Source organism: Saccopteryx bilineata, chromosome 1 (assembly GCF_036850765.1).
Source record: "Saccopteryx bilineata isolate mSacBil1 chromosome 1, mSacBil1_pri_phased_curated, whole genome shotgun sequence".
Classification (NCBI taxonomy): domain Eukaryota; kingdom Metazoa; phylum Chordata; class Mammalia; order Chiroptera; family Emballonuridae; genus Saccopteryx; species Saccopteryx bilineata.
This window is the reverse complement of record NC_089490.1, coordinates 301,362,834-301,381,118: the sequence shown is the minus strand read 5'-3', so window position 1 is coordinate 301,381,118 and position 18,285 is coordinate 301,362,834. Positions and strand designations below refer to the sequence as shown.

At 52.4% G+C, this 18,285-nt stretch overlaps 1 protein-coding gene across 1 annotated transcript; it reads left to right on the top strand.

Annotated features, from left to right (window-relative positions):
- The first annotated feature begins 566 nt into the window (after positions 1-566).
- TMPRSS5 (transmembrane serine protease 5) lies at positions 567-16,681 on the top strand. The gene is given in 13 exon segments (XM_066252754.1): positions 567-581; positions 1,053-1,176; positions 1,428-1,592; positions 2,050-2,172; positions 2,949-2,994; positions 3,245-3,358; positions 4,594-4,634; positions 7,521-7,658; positions 8,140-8,281; positions 8,805-8,811; positions 9,303-9,455; positions 10,557-10,608; positions 16,620-16,681. Coding segments are annotated over 13 exon segments (1,182 nt in total).
- Positions 16,682-18,285: the final 1,604 nt, after the last annotated feature.

Genomic DNA, 18,285 nt, shown 5'->3' with positions numbered 1-18,285 from the left:
AGCCAAACTACGGAGGTTTGGATATAATCTGAAGGCTACAAAGACTCACTGGGTGCTTTAAAGATGGGACTAACTTGCGCATATCTGCAAGGTTGCTCTGGTGTGGGGAACAAATGCTGGGAGACAAGACCATTCACTGGGAGGCAAGGGTCATCCCTTCTGGTTTATAAATGAGAAAACTGGAGCTGGGACAGATGGTGAGTTGTCAAGTTCACACCGCGGCTGTAGACCCAACTGTGAACCCTGGGTACAGAGCGTTTTCTAAGACCTCAGTTTCCACTTCCCTTAGTCAGAGCAGGTCTGCTCAGTGCCTTCTCAGCCCCACACCTTGGCCCCTTTGACCTCTTTTCCTGGGATACCCAGTGCCTGTCCATGTCAGGTCCAACCCTGTGTCAGATGTCCTCTCTTCTGGGAGGTCTTTTCTAATATCCCAGGTCAGAAGTAAGCTCTCACTGGTACCAGTGCCAATGGTTGTTTACCTGAACTTGACTCCTGCCCGGTAAGGTGCACTGCTTTGTTTGCATGACTTATCTTCAGGACTCACGTGCACATTCTCTTAGGCAGCGATGCCAGAGGCCCATGTAACTTTACTTTCTCGCGGTATCCCCCGCTAAACCTGTTTGCTGAATGGCTGAATGGACGGCAAACTGGGGAGGGCGCTTCTTCCCCTGAGATAGTAGGGAGCAAAGGAGGGCCGGATCTGGGGGGCCCGAGGGCAGATGTTTAGGGATTCAGCAGGTACCCTTCATGCTCCACACTGTGGGAGGTGAGGTTTAGGGGTGGTGAACACCGTGACCTTTGGCATCAGCCCAATCTGGGTTCAAGTCTGCTCTGACATGCCCTGGCTGTGTCAGAGTAAGGTGGATGGGGTGGGGGCTCTCAGAGAGCAAGGGGCCTGGAGGGGCATCTGTGGGAGCACAGAGGAAGTCCCCAAGATGAAGGGAGGCTTGCAAGTGGCAGTGAGGGCACAGCAGACGTTAGAGAGTGGGTACTGTAGTAGGCTGTGATTTGTCTCCTTGGTGTGGGCATCTGATTGTTAACGATTTCCCCAGAGTTTGATTCTGGATGGCCACGTCCCTACGGAGGCTGAGTATGCAGAGGAGGGCCCAGGACCCAGGGGCTTCATAGCAGAGCCAAGACACTCAGAGCAGGGGCCTGACACCCAGCAGCAACCTGGTAGGCCAGACTGGGCCATAGGGCAATAAGGGGGTGGGGGCAGTGAGGGATAGTCTTCCTACACCTCCCCCAGATGCTCTTCATTCCTGGATCCTCCGTGGGTCAGCCCCAAATGACTGTCCATCTTGCTATTTATCCCAGACCTAATTTTACTCTCTGTTTCCCATTTTGGGGAATGAGCGGGCTTTGTGGGCTTCAGGGGTAATGGCAGGGGAGGTGGCAGGTCCCCCTGCAGCTCGGGGACTGCCTAGCCCTGCAGTGGTGCCTCAGGCAGGAGCAGGGCACCCAGAAGTGGTTCCACCGTCCCCCACAGTCTCTTGGGCAGGGAGGGCGCTGGTGCTCCAGGCGGTGTGGCTATGTGACGCTGGGAGCCCTGGGGCTGCTGGCTGGTGTGAGTGTCGGCTTGCGGCTCCTAGGTCAGTCAGTGCTGGCCCCTTCGGTGGTCTGGGAGGGACAGAGTACAAGGTCTGGGGGACACTGGAAGGGAGGAGCGGGTGTGAGCAGGTGTTATAGCAGGTGGACGAGTGTTTTTCTCGTCTGTGCTGGGTGTCCATGGGGAGACAGATGGAACTGCAGCTGGAGAGTCAGGCTCTAAATTCTAGTTCGACAGGGAAAGGTACCCAGAACTGGGACGGTGATCCAGAGAGGCCCTGCTCAGACCTTTCCTAGGACTCTTTCCATGGCAGAAACGGAGAGAGCGCTGTGCCCCTCGTCAGCACGCTAGGTGGGGACCTGCCTAAGGCGGGGGTAGATACTGAGTCCCCGGGAGCTGCTTCTGCCTCCCGCAGCAACACGAGTCTTGTCGTGGGATCCCTCCCTCCTCCAGCCTCTTCTCTGTGACCCTTTCCTTGTCCTTGTCCTTGTCCTCCGAAGTGCTGTATCTGTGGCCAGCTGCCCCTTGGCCCATCCCCGGGACCTGGCAGGATGAGGAGGTGACTCTGAGCTGCTCAGAGGCTGACAGTGCGAGTGCCCTGCTCCCCTCGCTTTCCAGAAGAGGTGGATCACATCCCCAAGACTCTGAGACTCCTACCCCAGCCCTGGGTCCCTTTACAGCTCTGAGACCCCCCTCCCCATCCCGCTTGTGGCCTGGGGTGAGAGGACCAACATGGAAGGCCAGGACCTCACTGCCGTCCAGCTGATCTCTGGCTGGGGCAGTCAGCACTCCCTGGGATGCTCTTGACCTCTGAGGGGGGCATGGCCAGGAGCCACAGCTGGCAGGAGGGGTAGCAGCAGCTCACATTTGGGGCAAAGTGAGCTGGACAGGGAGAAGAGGAGCCAGGTATGTGGGGACACCTGGTGTGACAGGTAGGGGTCTTTGCCCAGTGGCCACCTAGAGGGCTGGGAACATCCCTACACACTGTCTCCCCTTCCCCAGCATGGTCCTCTCCTCTCTGGGTGGGAGCTGAGGATCAGGAGGCACCACACTGTGCACTGGGGTTAGAAGCACCTAGAGAAGTTAGAATTAGCCTGGAGCCTGCCATTTGGTCATTGTAGGACTCTGGGCTCATTACTCCTGTGATCCTCCAGTTCCTTCTCTATAACATGGAGACACAAATATTTACTGGGTGGCGCTGTAAGCCTGATGCGAGCTAACACGTAAAAGAACTCAGCGTGGAGCCTGGAGACAGCAGCGCAGTACGTGGTAACCATCACCGGGACTGCCACAGACTTGAGATCAGAAGACACGGACTTGGTTCTGGGTCCGTCACTTGCAGAGTGTGTGAATCTTAGGCAGGTTGCTTAAACTCCGTGCCTTCGTTTTCTCTCTGCAGAACGGGAGGATGGCCACACTCACCTCATAGGCTGCCACGGCGCTGAGTGAGGGACCACCTTTAAAAGCACTTGGTTACAACACAAGGTTAACTAACATGCTATACAAATAAAGTTACTTATTATTAATTTTTTTGCCTTTCTTATTTTTTATTTTCATTAAAAAGTTTTTTATTTTGAAATTAAATTTAATGGGGTGACATTGGTCAATAAGAGTATTGGTCCAATTGTCAACCCCGCCCCTCATGCTGCGGTTTAAAGGTGACTTCCTCCTGTTCTGTCTTCTTCTTCTGCCAAGACTCACGCACCACAGGGGAGTGAACCTGACTGACATCCAACTCAACAGCTCCCAGGAGTTTGCTCAGCTCTCACCTAGGCAGGGAGGCCTCCTGGAGGATGTGTGGCAGCCCAGGTAGGGCTTCTGAAGAGGGTGAGTGGGGAGCCTTACTTCCTGGTGAGCAGTCCAGCAAAAACCTCCCTGTCGTGGGAGCCTGGTGGCAAGGATATTGGCCATGTTCGATAGGACAGAGAGGAGTGCCTCCCAGCCCCAAATCACACACTCGGCTCTGCGAGCCTGCTGATCCAGGTCTCCCATCCGTGATCTCACACGCCCCTTTCAAGAGTTGCAGGTGGGTTATTATTACCAAGGATTCGCAGGGTACTCTCATTCCCACTCTACAGGTGGGGAAACTGAGGCTTGATGAGGTAAAGGGCCGTGTCCAAGGTCACAGAAACAATAAGCAGACAAACCAAGTCTTGAACTTCTGCCTGCAACCTGAGTGCCCTCTCTCCCTGCCACATTTAATTTGAAGAATTCTGGTGTCTCAGGAAAGAGATGGTCGACGTGCTCTAAGAACTGCGCGGAGCCTGGAGCCCCTCCAGGGAAGAGGGCTCTGGGAGGGAGCAGGCCTGTCCCAAGTCCTGTGGGTAGGCACACACCGAGCGGGTCTGCCCTATGCTTGGGCTGCTCCTGGCTGCCCAGCACCTTCCTGGGCAGGCTGAGCACCCACCCCATCACTGCTCCAAAGCCTCTCACCTGTGCACCACCTTTCCCGAATGCTTCCTTATCTGAGACACCTGACCAGGCAGCGGGGAGTCAGGGGTGGGACCGACTCTGTCAGGAGGGCCCAGAGGGCTGCGTGTCTGGGAACCTAGAAGAGACCGAGGATCCAGGCACTGGGCTGCTGGGGGTAGATGAGTAAAGAAAGAGAAGGGGGTTTTGTTCAAAAGGACCTGAGGTTTCTGCTAAGGACAGGAGGGGAAAGAGGACAGCAAGGATGTGGATATGCAGGGCTGGGGAGAGGGCTTGGGACAGAGACAAGCCCCGGCAGAGTCCTGTTTTCCCTCACCACACACTCACTCACTCCTTAGTGGGAAGAGCTGGGCTTTCTTGTTGATGAATACTTGATCTGTAACTTTGAGCCCTGTCCAAATCAACCCTCAAGGACCCAAAGTCCCGGTAGTGTCCCGGTGTGCTGTCCTGGAGACCTGCTATGAGAAGGGGCCTAGGGGCTTGGGTGGGGTGGGTGGCAGATGTGGCTACAAGAGAGGTGCCCAGTGACCCCACCCTTCCTCCGTGCCCTTGGGTGGGTGCTCAGCCTCCAGTGGGTCTCCGCCCAGTTTCTTGCTGGTGCCTCTGTTTCACAGGGACAACTGCACTCGCCAGATTGTTTCCCTCGAGTGCTCTGGTGAGTCACGTCTTGGCTCCAGGAAGGTAGCAGTGGAAGGAAGGAATCTCTCCCCACCCCATCCCCACCCTGCATGTGGAAGAGCCCCAGAGAGAGGCTCAGTGGGCTCTGGGCTGGGGTTCCTTTCTCACCTGCCATCTGCCTGGGGGGCCCCTTCTTGAGGACACAGCTCAGCCCAGCAGAGCCCTGTCTGAGTCTGCCACTGGTCTGGGCAGACGTGCTTTTTGCTGAACCGGCCTTGGCCTCTGACACTCACTCCCCTTTCTTCTGGAGAGCCCGAAAGGTGATATTGTTCCTGGGTAGCAACCAGGTAGCAGCTCAGGAGACTAAGGACACAGCCTACGTGCTTGCTTTCATCTGTGTTCCTGTGCATCCTTCCATCGCTTCATCGGTCCTTCTACACATCCATGCACACACCCCTGTTTTGACAGGCACTTTGTGGGGTGTCGGGGCTCCAAAAATAATGCAGCCATTGTCCCTGCTCTCAGTGAGTACATGCCCTGTGGAGCCGGCTGGTGTGTAATCGGCATTTCTACTTTCCAGCATCCACACTTGGGACCGGAATAGTCAGTGAACGCTGTCCACTGGGCCGCAGTTCCCGAGAGTGAGGACATGCTGATGCTGGCTCCATGTCTTCCCATCTCACCTGTGAGTCTCTGTTCACAGAGTGTGTGGCACGAGGCCCCTGGCTTCCCGGATAGTTGGTGAGCAGGCTGCGGTTCCTGGGCGCTGGCCCCGGCAGGCCAGTGTGGCCCTGGGCTCCCGGCACACGTGTGGGGGCTCTGTGCTGGCCCCGCACTGGGTGGTGACTCCGCACACTGGTTGGTGACCCCGCACACTGCGTGCACAGGCAAGTCCCAGGGCTGCTGGGGAGGAGAGCGCCCTGGGCACCTGTTCTGTCTGGCTGTTGGTGCATCCATATAAAACGTCCACGTCCTACTGTCTGCTCCCCTCCCCCCATGTTCGCCCTGAGTGGGCACAATGGTGTTTGTGAAATTTCGCTGCTCATGCCAGGTACAGCTCTGTGTGAACAGCAGTGAGCATACCATCACTGGTTCTTCACGTTGGTCCAGTTTTTGAGTTTTTAAAATGCTTCCACACTCACGCATCCTGTGCTTCCTAATGTTTCTCACCACTCCCGTTGCAGGGGAGCTAGTGGAGCTACCTTCCGTGTGCTTGTCTGCTCAGTGTCTCTCTTCCCCTTCAGCTGGTCAGCTCCTCGGGAGCAGGGGCCCTCACTCTGGTCTGCCACTGAGCCTCTGTCCATCTTCCCACTGCCTTGTCCCCATGGCCTAGATAGTCCTGGAACGCAGCGAGTGCTTAATAAATACTGGTTGGAAATGAGGGATGAACGATGAGCAAATGAGCTCTTGGGCCCTCTTTGCTTGGGGGTGAGCTGGGAAGTTGGTGTGATTGTCACGTTACAGTGAAGAAGTGGCTGCTGAAAGAGGGGAAATGACCCCCCGGGATCACATATAGTACGTGTGGAAACGGGATGATAGACCTTCTTCTGACTCGGCTTTGAGTTACCACATCACACAGGCCCTTCCCTGTTTGTTGTGAAACTTGGAGGGGGCTATGCAGGAGCGAGGGGTGGTGATCGCGGGTGAGCACAATGTCATAACTCAATTGTCATAACGACCTTGGCAGGTACATGAGGCAAGTACATACAGATAAGGACACCAAACTTAGTGAGGGAAGTGATTCCTCAAGTCCACACGGCAAACAGCTCCTGAGCCTGGTGTCTTCACTCTAGAGACAGGCGTCCCCTCTATGGCATCTCTCCTAGGAGGGCAATTCCTCAACACTCACGTGCACGTGCACACTTCCCTACAGAACCGCACACTCACAGAAGCATGCACACATTCCTGTGCAGTGCTCACACAAGTACACGTGCACTCTCACTCTGTTGCACACATGCCCACACCACACACTCATGCACACTGACTCCCACGCACACATGCCCACACCACACACACTCATGCACACTGACTCTCACACACACATGCCCACAGCACACACACTCATGCACACTGACTCCCACACACACATGCCCACAGCACACACACTCATGCACACTGACTCCCACGCACACATGCCCACAGCACACACACTCACGTGCAAACATTGACAAACACCCAGCACTCTTCCCTCCCACTGCTGCCTGTTTCCTGAGGAACAGTTGTTGCTAGAGTCCTTTCTCAAATATTATCATATATAGGTAATCGCAAAACTGTTGTTCAACAGTTAATATTTCTAAGTTGACTTAAATACATTTGAGAGAGGAAGTTGAAGTCACCAACTGGAGAACCAATATTACTCAGGCACACAGAGTGAAAACAAGCAGCGCCCTGGCTCTGGCGAGGTGCCGCCCTCTGCAGGACTGCAGGCCGGGCCTGCTCTCTGCGTTCTGCCGGAGGCCACAAGCATTAAGAAAGGCACAGAGGAGCACCCCGTGGAGCCTTCTCCGTGATGCAGTTAGAGGGACCACTCTCTCCACAAGTGACTCTGTTTATTTAACGGCATGTCTGAGCACTACCAAAGAACCTGTGTGGGTTCCACCTGTAGGCCGTGTCACACGCTTGCCTCAGAAAGGACAGAACACCCGGGAAAATCTGAAATGGGTCCACGTTAGGACACGTTGGGTACAGACACTCAGAATTTCCGTTCTCACTTAGGGCTCAGTGGGGGTGTGCAGTGTGGACACGGCCCAGCCCAGAGGGCACCCTGCCCACTGCACTTTCACATTGTCTCTGTGTGAGAGGTGAGCCCCAGGGTGGTTCAGTGCACAGCCACACAGCTGTGCAGGAACACTGGCTGGAGACCAGGAGCCAGGCCTGTTTGAGAAGGGGCGAGGAGGGCCTGCCAGCCCTAGCCTCTGCCCAGGCTCGGGGGAGCGAGCAGACACTGCAGGGCCCAGGCCCTGCCTTTTCACAGACACCGTGGGTGCTGTGTGCCCGCCCGCCCAGGAGCAGGATTTCCCAAGGGGCTCACAGTGCTGGGTTTACACCAACCCAAGCCACAGTGAGTCAGCGCCCAGGACCCCGGGTGCACAAGGGTGTGGGGCAGGGGAGCATCCTCTCCAAGGTGTAGCACCTCCATCTCCCCTGGCCGTGTGGCGGTGCCAGCCCATTTTCCTCTGGTGTCCTCCTTGGCAGACCTAAGGGTCCCAGTCTTCCCAGTCTGGGTCTTTCTGAGAGAACAGCCCCTGAGGATCTCTTGACTCAGGCCCCTCCCTTTTGCCCCCTTGTCCCGGGAGTGTTGAGGCCTCAGTGTCTGAGGAGTGTGTGCGCATGAGTTCTGCCCCTCTTCTTCACTCCAGGCCTCAAGTCTGACAGACCCTTGCCCCCTTGCCCAGGGTCCACAGCTCCCACCCTGGGCTCCCCTCTTTGGGCGTCTGTGTCTCCAAGTCCTCTAACTGTCTCCCCTGTTGCTGCTCTGTCTTCCTGGGCCTTGCTTGGTGCCCTGTGGCCTTGCTCTGTGTCCCTGCATCTCCTGTCTGCCTCCCACAGCTCAGACACGCTGCAAGACACCGTCGTGCCGCTGCTCAGCACCCAGCTCTGCAACGGCTCCTGCCTGTGCAGTGGGGCCCTCACCCCACGTGTGCTCTGTGCTCGTTACCTGGAGAGGAGGGCAGACGCCTGCAGGTGTGGCAGCATGGGGGCTGTGGCAGAGGAAGGGGTGGGGGTCCCTCTGAGGCATGGCCCCTGGCCTGGGCAGCCTCTCTAGGAGGGGGAGGCAGGATGGGACCCCCTGGATGCAGGAGGGTCTACTCCCAAGGGAGGCCTGGTGCCGCTCTGCCAGGAAGGACTAACTGCCTATTTCTCTGGTCTCTGTGCCTGATGCCTTAGAGCAGGCATGGCCAACATACGGTCCACCGGATCCGGCCTGCGTAATGAGTTTATGCAGTCCATGATTAAATTTTTAATATTCTCCGCTACTTTAAAATCTCAGCTACTCAGAAGCGGAAGCATCTTTGATTATTGGAAATCAAGATATTTAAGATAGTGATACACGGTAAAGAATTCCACATGTGACTAATCTAGGGTTAACTTCCAATAATTGGTCGAATGGATTTGCAATACTTCTTTATTTTTAAAAAAAATTCCATTATAAAGATGTACAACTTCTGTACTCCTCTGTACTTGATATGAACTATTTGACGTTTAGCGGTGATGTGAAACCCACATTCTTTTAGGTGGAGTTTGCCAGTGCGCACCCAAGGTCAAACAATTCATTATTTTTGTGGTCAAGTGTGCTGAATCAAGTGGCATTATAGCATAGACAATAGCTGCAGTTGATTACTGAAAACGTGTCCAGGCTGTTTGTAAAATGAAATAATTGTTTAATTTGCGATATAACCCCTTCAAGCTCATTCTATTAATTAAATATTGTTTCGATTGATTATGATACAGTTTGGATATTTATACGGTATGTAATTATATTTTTATTAAAAAATATTTTTATTAAAATAATATTGTATATTAAATATCTTTTTCACTCACATATTTATTCATAAGCAAATTATATAATAAAATCTTGTTTACTTAAACAAATCATTTTTGTATTTAACATTTTTTAATTTTAATATTTCATCTGGCCTGTGAAAAAAATTTTCTTTCTAATCTGGCCCAGGGGCAAAAACTGTTGGCCACGCCTGCCTTAGAGGGTTGAGGGGGGGCGGTGTGCCCAGATAGGGGCATATGGCACCTTGTGGGGGTGGTCAGCTGGGGTCGAGGCTGTGCAGAACCCAAGCACCCTGGCATCTACGCCAAGGCTGCTGAGTTTCTGGATTGGATCCAGGACACAGCATGGGGAAGTGTGGGGTGGGGAGGGAAGATTTGTAAAGGGTCTGCTCCTCAGAAACTGTGACCCTCACCCTACCTAGGCCTGGCCCTGGCTGGACACTGGGGTGGGGCGAGGGATGTTGCCCAGAGGAAGAGGTAAGGAAAAGGATGCACACAGTGTGAGCTCACAAGATTTCTGTCCATTCAAGCACCGACGGGGGAGGAGCAGATCTGTGTGGGTATTGCAGCCTGGATCTGCCATTTGCAGTGCTGCCTTCAGCATGTCCCTAACTTGGTAACCCTCAGTGGCCTGGCTGTAGCCATTATGGCTGCCTTACATGCTATTGTGATGGTCAAGTGAGGTATGACCTGCACAGTGGCTGCCCAGTGCCAGGCTAGTGCGAGTGATTCTCACACTATTTACAGAGGTATCTGTGACCTTCACTTGCCCCTGGTTTTAGAGCATCTGTACTCCTCACAGCCTGGAGAGAGCTCAGCGTTTAGCAGTTTGGGTTTGGCAACTGATTAAATCCTGGGTGACACTGAGCAAGCCATTCTGCTTCAGCTGCCCAGCAGGAGGGCCATGTAACGGAATGTGTATAAAAACACAGCATTTGTATCGAGTACTTTACAAAAGCAAGGTGTCACAAGGAAAAGCATCTTTCTGCAAGGTTGGGCATGGGGGGCGGGGTGGATAATGAGCTTTATGGATTGCAGCAGACATACGTGTCCATCTTCTCATTCAGCTGTTACAAAAACCTAGAGAAGGGAGTGGTTTTGGTCCCATTCTGATAGCAGTAGCGATGAGAGCTCTTGAGTGGTGAAGTGAGTTAGTGGCGTGGAAGTTCCCTGGCTGTGCATGGTAGGGCACACTGTGGGGCCAGCTCCTTCGTCAGTCAGCTCGGGATGCACTCCTCCTCCTGCTGTCTCTTCCTGTTTACTGCACAGCAGTCTCACATGCCCTGGGGTCTCTGGCAGGTCCACCAGACGGAGGAGAAGCAGCAGACCCCAGTTCAGGAGAGGGCACAAATCACTGATCATAGCACAAGAGACAGTCACCGCCCACCGGCGAGCCTCAGGGCCACAGGGCCTCTCCCCTTGGGCCCTGATTTCTAGACCTACTCTCTCACCACAGAACTCCAGTGGCAAGAAGGCTGGGCAGAGTTGGGACCACAGGGAGCTGATGGGTGTGGGGAGAGCTGGAGAAGGGGCTATGGAAGCAGCTGGGAGGTTGTCCCTGGCCCCTCCCCTCCCCAGCCCCTGTGCCCATCTGCTGGGAGGATGCTCAGGGATTCTCTGTCCCTGCCTTCTCCCTGTGCTCTCAGGTGGGTGGTGGGGGGAGTGACTCTATAGAGAAGCCCCTGGCTCTGGAGGCCCCTGGGAAAATGGGGTCAAGGCTGGGCCAACCCAGGTTAAGCCTATGGAGACAGTCTCCATGGATGGTCTCACCTACTTCCTGTTCTTACCTGGCTCTGGCTGGTCCTGATGAGGCAGGGGAGGAGTGGGGGCCATTGGGAGAACACTCTGGTTGGTGTTGGAATACAGTCGTGGTTTTAAATGACAGTTCTGTGAACTGGCCCACAGAGTTCTTTTCTCAAAGTGAAGAGATACTTGGTCACTGTCCAGTCTCTCTCTCTGTCTCTCTCTTTTACACACACACACACACACACACACACACACACACACACACACACACATTAAGAGACAGAATTGCAATTTTCCTTTCAGACATGTTTCTTAAAGCCCTGGAACAGACTTCTGCTCATCCCTCCAGACTTCTGACATGTGTTTCTTTGTTTAATTCTTTACATTTGTTAAGTCTGTGTGTCATGATCTGCAACAAAGGGCAGGAGCTGAAATGTGGCATCTCTGAGAAACACGTAGTCAGCCTTCTCTTAGGGAGGTCTGGCTTCCCCACATAATCCCTCTTTCCTTGGCTCTTAGCTCTTCTTTCAGAACTCAGCCTTCTGGCTTTGGGAGGTTTTTTCTTGAGGTTATACTCAGCATTTTCCTGGTTAAGCTTCTCCCAACTCTCTCCTCTCCAGCAATTGAAATGAAATTTGCCTCCTGTTTCTAAAAACTGCCATGAAACTTTTTTATGGTGCTTACCTAAGGAAATACAATTAGCATTTAGCAATAACACAACTTTTTCATGAGTTCATCAGCATTTTTTACAAGGGTATAGAAGCGATTATTCATTCCTGGAGCGTGTGCTTCCTTTGCCTGACGTGCTCTAAGAAATAAGGGCCTCCGTTTACTGCCACTTGATTACCCGGGGAAGAGGCTGCCAGGGAGTCTGCCGGAGTCAAGTTGCAGAGGCAGCGTGGGAGGGAGGAGGAGGCCCCGGCAGCTGGCCCATCGCCTCACCTGTGCTCACCGAGGCCAGACCTCCAGCCTCCACCTGAGATCAGTGTTGACCACCCACTCTGACAGTTGTTTTCATTTCTCACAGTCATTATCAGTCATTACGACCTGTTAGTAATTAATAACGTTTGAATACTACTTTCAGTTTATCAACCCTGCTCATATGCGGTATCTCACTTAAATATCTTACAGCACCTACGTGGTGAAGATGTTATTATTATGATGCCTGTTTTACAGGCAAGAAAAATTAGTTCAGAGAGATTAAGTGACTTTCCCAAACCAGTCTGCTCGGGAATGCCAGAGCCTGGCCAGGAACCCCAGGTCTTCTTATTTCAAATCTTTGTCACTGTTTTATACACAGATTAATGAGATGGTCCAGTATCGCACAGAAGTGTAGAATTGGAAGGAACTTTGTCACCTGGCTTAATCACATGCCTACAGTAATACTTTTTTTTTTTTTTTTTTTTTAATAGGTGAGGCAGCTGAAACCTGGGAAGTTAGCGGCTCTTGCCAGAGACCCTCGGGTAATGGTCTGGCAGATTTCTGGTTGTCCGTGAGACTCATGGTCTGAGTTCAAAGCTACAAAATGAGCCTCTCCTATGGGAGGATGATGAAGAGAACCGTAGCAAGACAATTTGCGATTCCCCGTCTAGCAGTGGGAGTTTCTACCAGGAGACTAGTCAGGTCTGCAGGCTCAGAGCCCCGACCTGCCCTTCCTTGGTATGCATTTGCCTGTCTAGCCCGTAGGAAAGTAAGGAGAAGTGAGTCCATTCCTGGGCCAGCTGCCTGCGGGGAGAGCGTGGGGTGGAGGTGGGAAAAGGGGAAGTGGGAAGATTCCTGTCCAGAAGGAAGGCTGTTAATGAGGACCAGCTGGGTGCCAGCTGTGTTAGCTCTGCAGGGAATTCAGAGGTAGAGAAGGACTGACGGCCGTATGGGAGCAAAGAGATTATTTGAGGTAAATTACTAGTGGCCTGCCGGGCAGGAAGCTGCGAGGTGAGTGGGTGAGGGAGCTGCAAGGGCCTGTTCCCAGGAGGTCGGGGCATTTCTGTGTGCGGACACCTGTGCCCTCCCGAGGAGGGTCAGCACCCCACCTGCCTGGGTGGAGCCCTTCTCTTTTCTACTCCTCTGTGCCTGTGGGGCCCAGGGGTGCGGTGGGGTGCAGGCTCTCTCTCCCTGCTGGCCCTTCCTGTTGTCCTGCATCTCCCAGAAGGGCTGCTGCGTGCAAGGGGGCAACCCTGTCACTTCCCCATCTTACCTTTTGCAACAACACGGATGGACCTGGAGAGCAGGTTCTTGGGCTCTCTTCCACATTTCATTTTTAGAAGTGCTTGGCTCACCCATAGTAGGACAAAACCAGAAATGCTCTAGATGCTACGACTGGTTAGTAGCGATCTGGAGGTGGTCTTCCCGAGTCTGTCCACCGTTTCTTCTCTTTCTCCACTGGCCTTGCACTTAGGACCCACCCACTCCTGCCCCACTTTTCAGCCCCCACCCCACTATTCAAACACACCAAAATGTGTCTGCATTTGCCTCACCCTGGGCCCCTACTTCCTGCTAAATGACTGAAACCCATAACACTCTGTCAGCTGCATCTCAACCCCCCACCTCCACGAGGGTTTCCAGTGCGCCAGCGGGAATACTGGTGGGGAGCTGAGCTTTCCTCCACATTCAGTGGCTGGAGAGGGGGAGCCAGAGCAGGCAGGCCAGTGCCCAGCTTTCCAGCACCTGGAGGCCCCAGGCAGAGCCATGCAGGGGCTCTGCTGGATGGCGTCACCTGGGGTTGGTGCTGGAGCCAACCATGCTGCAGACTCACACAGAACGGAGGGAGGAGTCCTGACCCCAGAGGGAGGAGTCCTGACCTCGGAGGGAGGAGTCCTGACCCCAGAGGGCGGCATGTGGCCTCCAGAGGGGCAGGGGCTTTCACAGGGCTGGGCTTCTGAGACTCCTCCGGTGCAAGGACCCTCTGCCTGTGGCACGTGATAGTGTAAAGACCCCTCTGGGGCTCTAACCACTTGCAGGTGTGCTTCCCTGAGGTATTGACTTCATGGAGTCTGGTCTCCCACCTGTCCAGTACCAGGCCTAGGTGAGACCATCTCTGTGGGCTCTGCCTTGTCAAGCCGGTTTAACTCTATTTGCTCACACTTCTGGTTGGGACACCCATGAGGGGAGCCTGTTCCGGGGACAGATCTGAAGGAACAAGCTTGCTCTGGAGGTTCAGGCCACCCCAAGACAGCTCACAGCTGCTCTTCTCCAGACCTGTGCTCGGGTCCCTTTGAGGAGGAGACACCAGGCAGAAAAAAATGTTTTTAATTAAATTTATTGGGGTGACATTGGTTAATGACAATGGCATTTTATAGGTTTCAGGGGTACAATTCTATAACACATCATCTGTGTATTATATTGTGTGCTCACCACCCCAAGTCAAGTCTCCTTCCATCACCATGTGTCCCCTTTACCCTCCTGCACCTCCCCCACCCCCTTTCCTTCTGGTAACCACCACACTGTTGTCTGCGTCTGAGTTTTGCTTAGTCCTTCGCCATTTTGATCCAGCCCCTCACCCCTTCCCCTCTGACAGCTGTCAGTCTGTTCTCTGTATCTATGAGTCTGTCTCTATTGTGTTCATTAGATTCTACATATGGGTGAGATCATACGGTATTTGTCTTTCTCTGGCGGGCTTATTTCACTTAGCATAATGCTCTCCAGGTCCATCCATGTTGTTGCAAAAGGTAAGATTTCTTTTTTTATGGCTGAGTAGTATTCCCTTGTGCAAATGTACCATAGCTTTTTTTTTATCCACTTATTTACTGATGGGAGCTTGGGCTGCCTCCACATCTTGGGTATTGTAAATAAACAACACTGCAATGAACATAGGGGTGCATATATTTTTTGAATTAGTGTTTTGGGATTCTTGGGATATATTCCTAGAAGTGGGCTAGCTGGCAGCTCCATACTGCTTTCCATGGTGGCTGCACCAATCTGCATTCCCACCAGGAGGCTGAGGCAGCTGCTACTTTTCTGAACCAATGGGACAGGGTTTAAGCCCCCTGGCCAGGTGACTGTGGTTGAGATTCTAGGCTTCCAAGAAAAGGTCATGGAGAAGGCCCTCATTACCCTTTAGAAGCGGCACAAAGGCCTGTGCTGAGTGTGTCTTTGTCCACCTGCCTTCTCCACCTCACAGCCACCACCATCACTGGTGGGACAAGGCTGTTGGCCTCATCAGGGGACTTGTGTGTGCACATGGGCTGAATTCTTCGCAGTGATATAAAGACGTATCAGAGGAAAGCGAAAGGACCTGTGACAGTCTTCAGGCTAGGTAATAGAGGGGTCTCCTCTCTGTCACTCGAGCCACACTTTAAAACTCCTGCTCCAGAGGCAGGGTCCAGGCCTGTACTCTGGAAGCAAGTGTGTGAACCACTCCCCAGGGGGCTGTCCACCCCATTACATCTAGACGATAGCCCCATGCACCCCTGAGATTTCTGAGGGCCACAAACTGCATCTCAAAGCAACTTGCTTGAAATCCCCATTTTTAAAAAATGATGATGTAAAAAGAAGTCAGTCTGAGTATCTACATTAAGAAATTTTCTCTTTGAGACAATGAGCTTCTTGAGAGAGCCCCTTCCTCTGGGATCTGGAGGTCAAGGGCCTTTGGAACTGTTAGGCAGGGCATTTGGAGTGTGTTGATAGGAAGTGGTCAAAGCAGGTAAGAAGAGTTGGGTGGATGAGAGGAACCTCTCTGTGTCCCTGGGCTGAGTGCACCGTGTGCAGTGGGCACTGAGTCTCAGGGATCAGGCTCTGCTTCGCCAGCCCTGACCTTCTGAAACCAAGGAATCAGAAATCCAACTGAATACTCTAGTCTTGGTCAAGTCCAGGTCATAGTTTTGCTTCAGGCTTTGCTGTGATATTTAGGACCTTTCGTCCATCATCACCCCATCAATCTGTTCATCTTTCTATCTGCCTAGCATTGTACTTTTTCCAAATGAGTCAAAAATTTCATTTTCAGAAGAGTCCAGACTTTGATGAAATCCAGTCCCCGCCTCTCCTCCCGTCTGTGTCTCTTGGCCGTCTGCTTTCTGGCTATCCTCTATTGAACTGACACCCCTCCCCCACCTCCCAGCTGTGACATATGTCGTCCCTCCTACCTCACACTCTCTCCACGCTGACTCCTCTACTAGGTCTGTCTTCCATCGTCCTCCAGGCTTGAGCTGGGATGTCACTTTCTCTCAGAAGCCTTTCCTCACATCCTATCCATTGCCCATGTCTGGATTAGTGTCCCTTCTCACCCATGCTTTCTTAGCATCTTGAGTTTACCCCATAAGGACACCTGTCACCCTAGGAGGGAAAGCTATGAGTGTCATCTCAGGTTGGACAGGTCTGCTTCTGGTCCATGTCCCTGAGTTTTTGCTCAGGGGCTTCCATCCTGAGGCTGTCCAGATGCCTAAACCCTTCCACAGAGTCAGATTCCCTAAAAGAGGCAGATGCTACTCACAAATGAAACCTCAGATGTTGATCTGTGGTTGCTCCTAGGTTCCACATGAGTTAAGGGGTTAGGGCCACCATGGGGTGCGATAGTTAATTGTATGTGACTGGGCTAAGCAATGCTCAGACAGATGCTGAGACGTTCCTGGGTGACTGTGAGGGTCTTCTCTGGAAGAGGTCGACATTTTAGTCTGTAGACTGAATAAGGAAGATCACCCTCACCAACATGGTGGGCATCATCTAATCAGTTGAGAGTCTGAATAGAACAAAAAGGCAGAGGAAGGGGAATGTGCTCCCTCTGCTTGAGCTGAGACACCCATCCTCTCCTGCCCTCTGACGTCTGAGCTCTGGTTCTCAGGCTTCCGGATTCAGATCAGGGCAGATGCTGTGGGCTGTGACGCTCAGGCCCAGACTGAGTGACAGCACCAGCTGTCCTGGGGCCATGGTGCTCATGCCTAGCTTGCTGACAGCAGATCCTGGGACTTCTCAACCTGCATAACTGCATGATCCAGTTCCCTTAACAAAGCCCCTCATATATATACTACTCACAAAAATTAGGGGATATTTAAAAATGAATATGAAGTGATAAAATATCCCCTACTTTTTGTGAGCAGTGTATATATATCCCATTGGTTCTGGTTCTGTGTGTGTGTGTGTGTGTGTGTGTGTGTGTGTGTGAGTGTGTGTGGTGTGGATAACATATATTTTTCCTTATGTGCATGACTTGAGTCTGGCCAATCTACCACTCTCTGAGTCTGCATCTGGCAGGTTGGGGTGAGTTATCAGATAGCCCATTTCTTGTCACCCTGAAATTCTGGGTCTCTAGAGCGTGTGAGAGTGGGAAATCTGGGTCTAGGTGTGGAGAGGGGGTGGCAGTCCCGCCACCTGGCAGCCATTTTTGCTGGTAAATGTATTTGTCTTGCTGTGTGGCTCGTGGAGCTCACCTGCCCTGTCCTGGTAGAATGTCAAAGCCTGTTGGAGCAGAGAATTCGGGGACAGAAATAGGAATGTGTCACAGATTCTTACTGTGGAGTCATCCCTAGAATTTTAATTACCTTATCTTCACACTATTACATATTTACATACCTTAATGACAAGATTATATAAATACATTTCAATTAGTATGTAATTATGAGTTCTATTACTTAAAGAAAAATACTTAGGGATAATTACACAATTATGAAGTACAATTGGAAAATGACATATAATTAAATTTGAAACGCTCTTTCTACCCTCCTGCCCTGCCCTGCGGTACAAAAGCTGTCTTAATTTATTCTCTCTCCTCTTTCTCTTCTTCAAGTGCAAGCAAAGCCCAGTCCAGTTCAGTGTGAACAAAGGGTGGATGTTCCCCTGGAGGGTCTGGGGACGTTATATCTTCAGGATGTATGCTGTCATGATCTCTTGGGGGCGTTTAGGGACATCTTTTGATTTCGGGAGCTCTCCTGGGGCTGTGGAATCCTGGGGGGCTGATTTCAGGCCCCAGATAGTCATTGTCCAGTCTTCCTGGTGTTCCATCAGCTGGGGGTGCAGGAAGAGAGGGAGGGAGGGGGACCTAGTGATTCCAGTGGCTGCGAATGCTGCAGGAGGCTGAGCTTTGACTGTGGCAAGACACGGATGATCAGACGTCACCTCATGCTGTCCCACCGCTACAGTGGTTTATCATTTTGAAAGCATTTTCACTTTTCACAGGTCATGCAGTGCTCAGCACCATCTGATGTCTGATAAGGCGGAAAGAGAAGGTGAGTGTTCCTGTTTCTCTTTCGGAAAACGCCTTCTTCCTCTGACCCCCTGTCCCCACACTTCTGGTCTTTGTCTTTAGTTCTCTGACTTTCTTCTCAGTCTTCTTCATTTGCTCCTTTTTCTAATTGGCTCACAGACTAAATTGTATTGTTCTTCAGAGTTCCATGCTGTCTCTTGTTCTTTTCTTTTCTTTTCTCTCTCTCTCTCTCTCTCTCTCTCTCTCCCTCCCTCCATCCCTCCCTCCCACCTTCCTTTTCTCTCTCCCTCTCCCTCCCTCCCTCCCT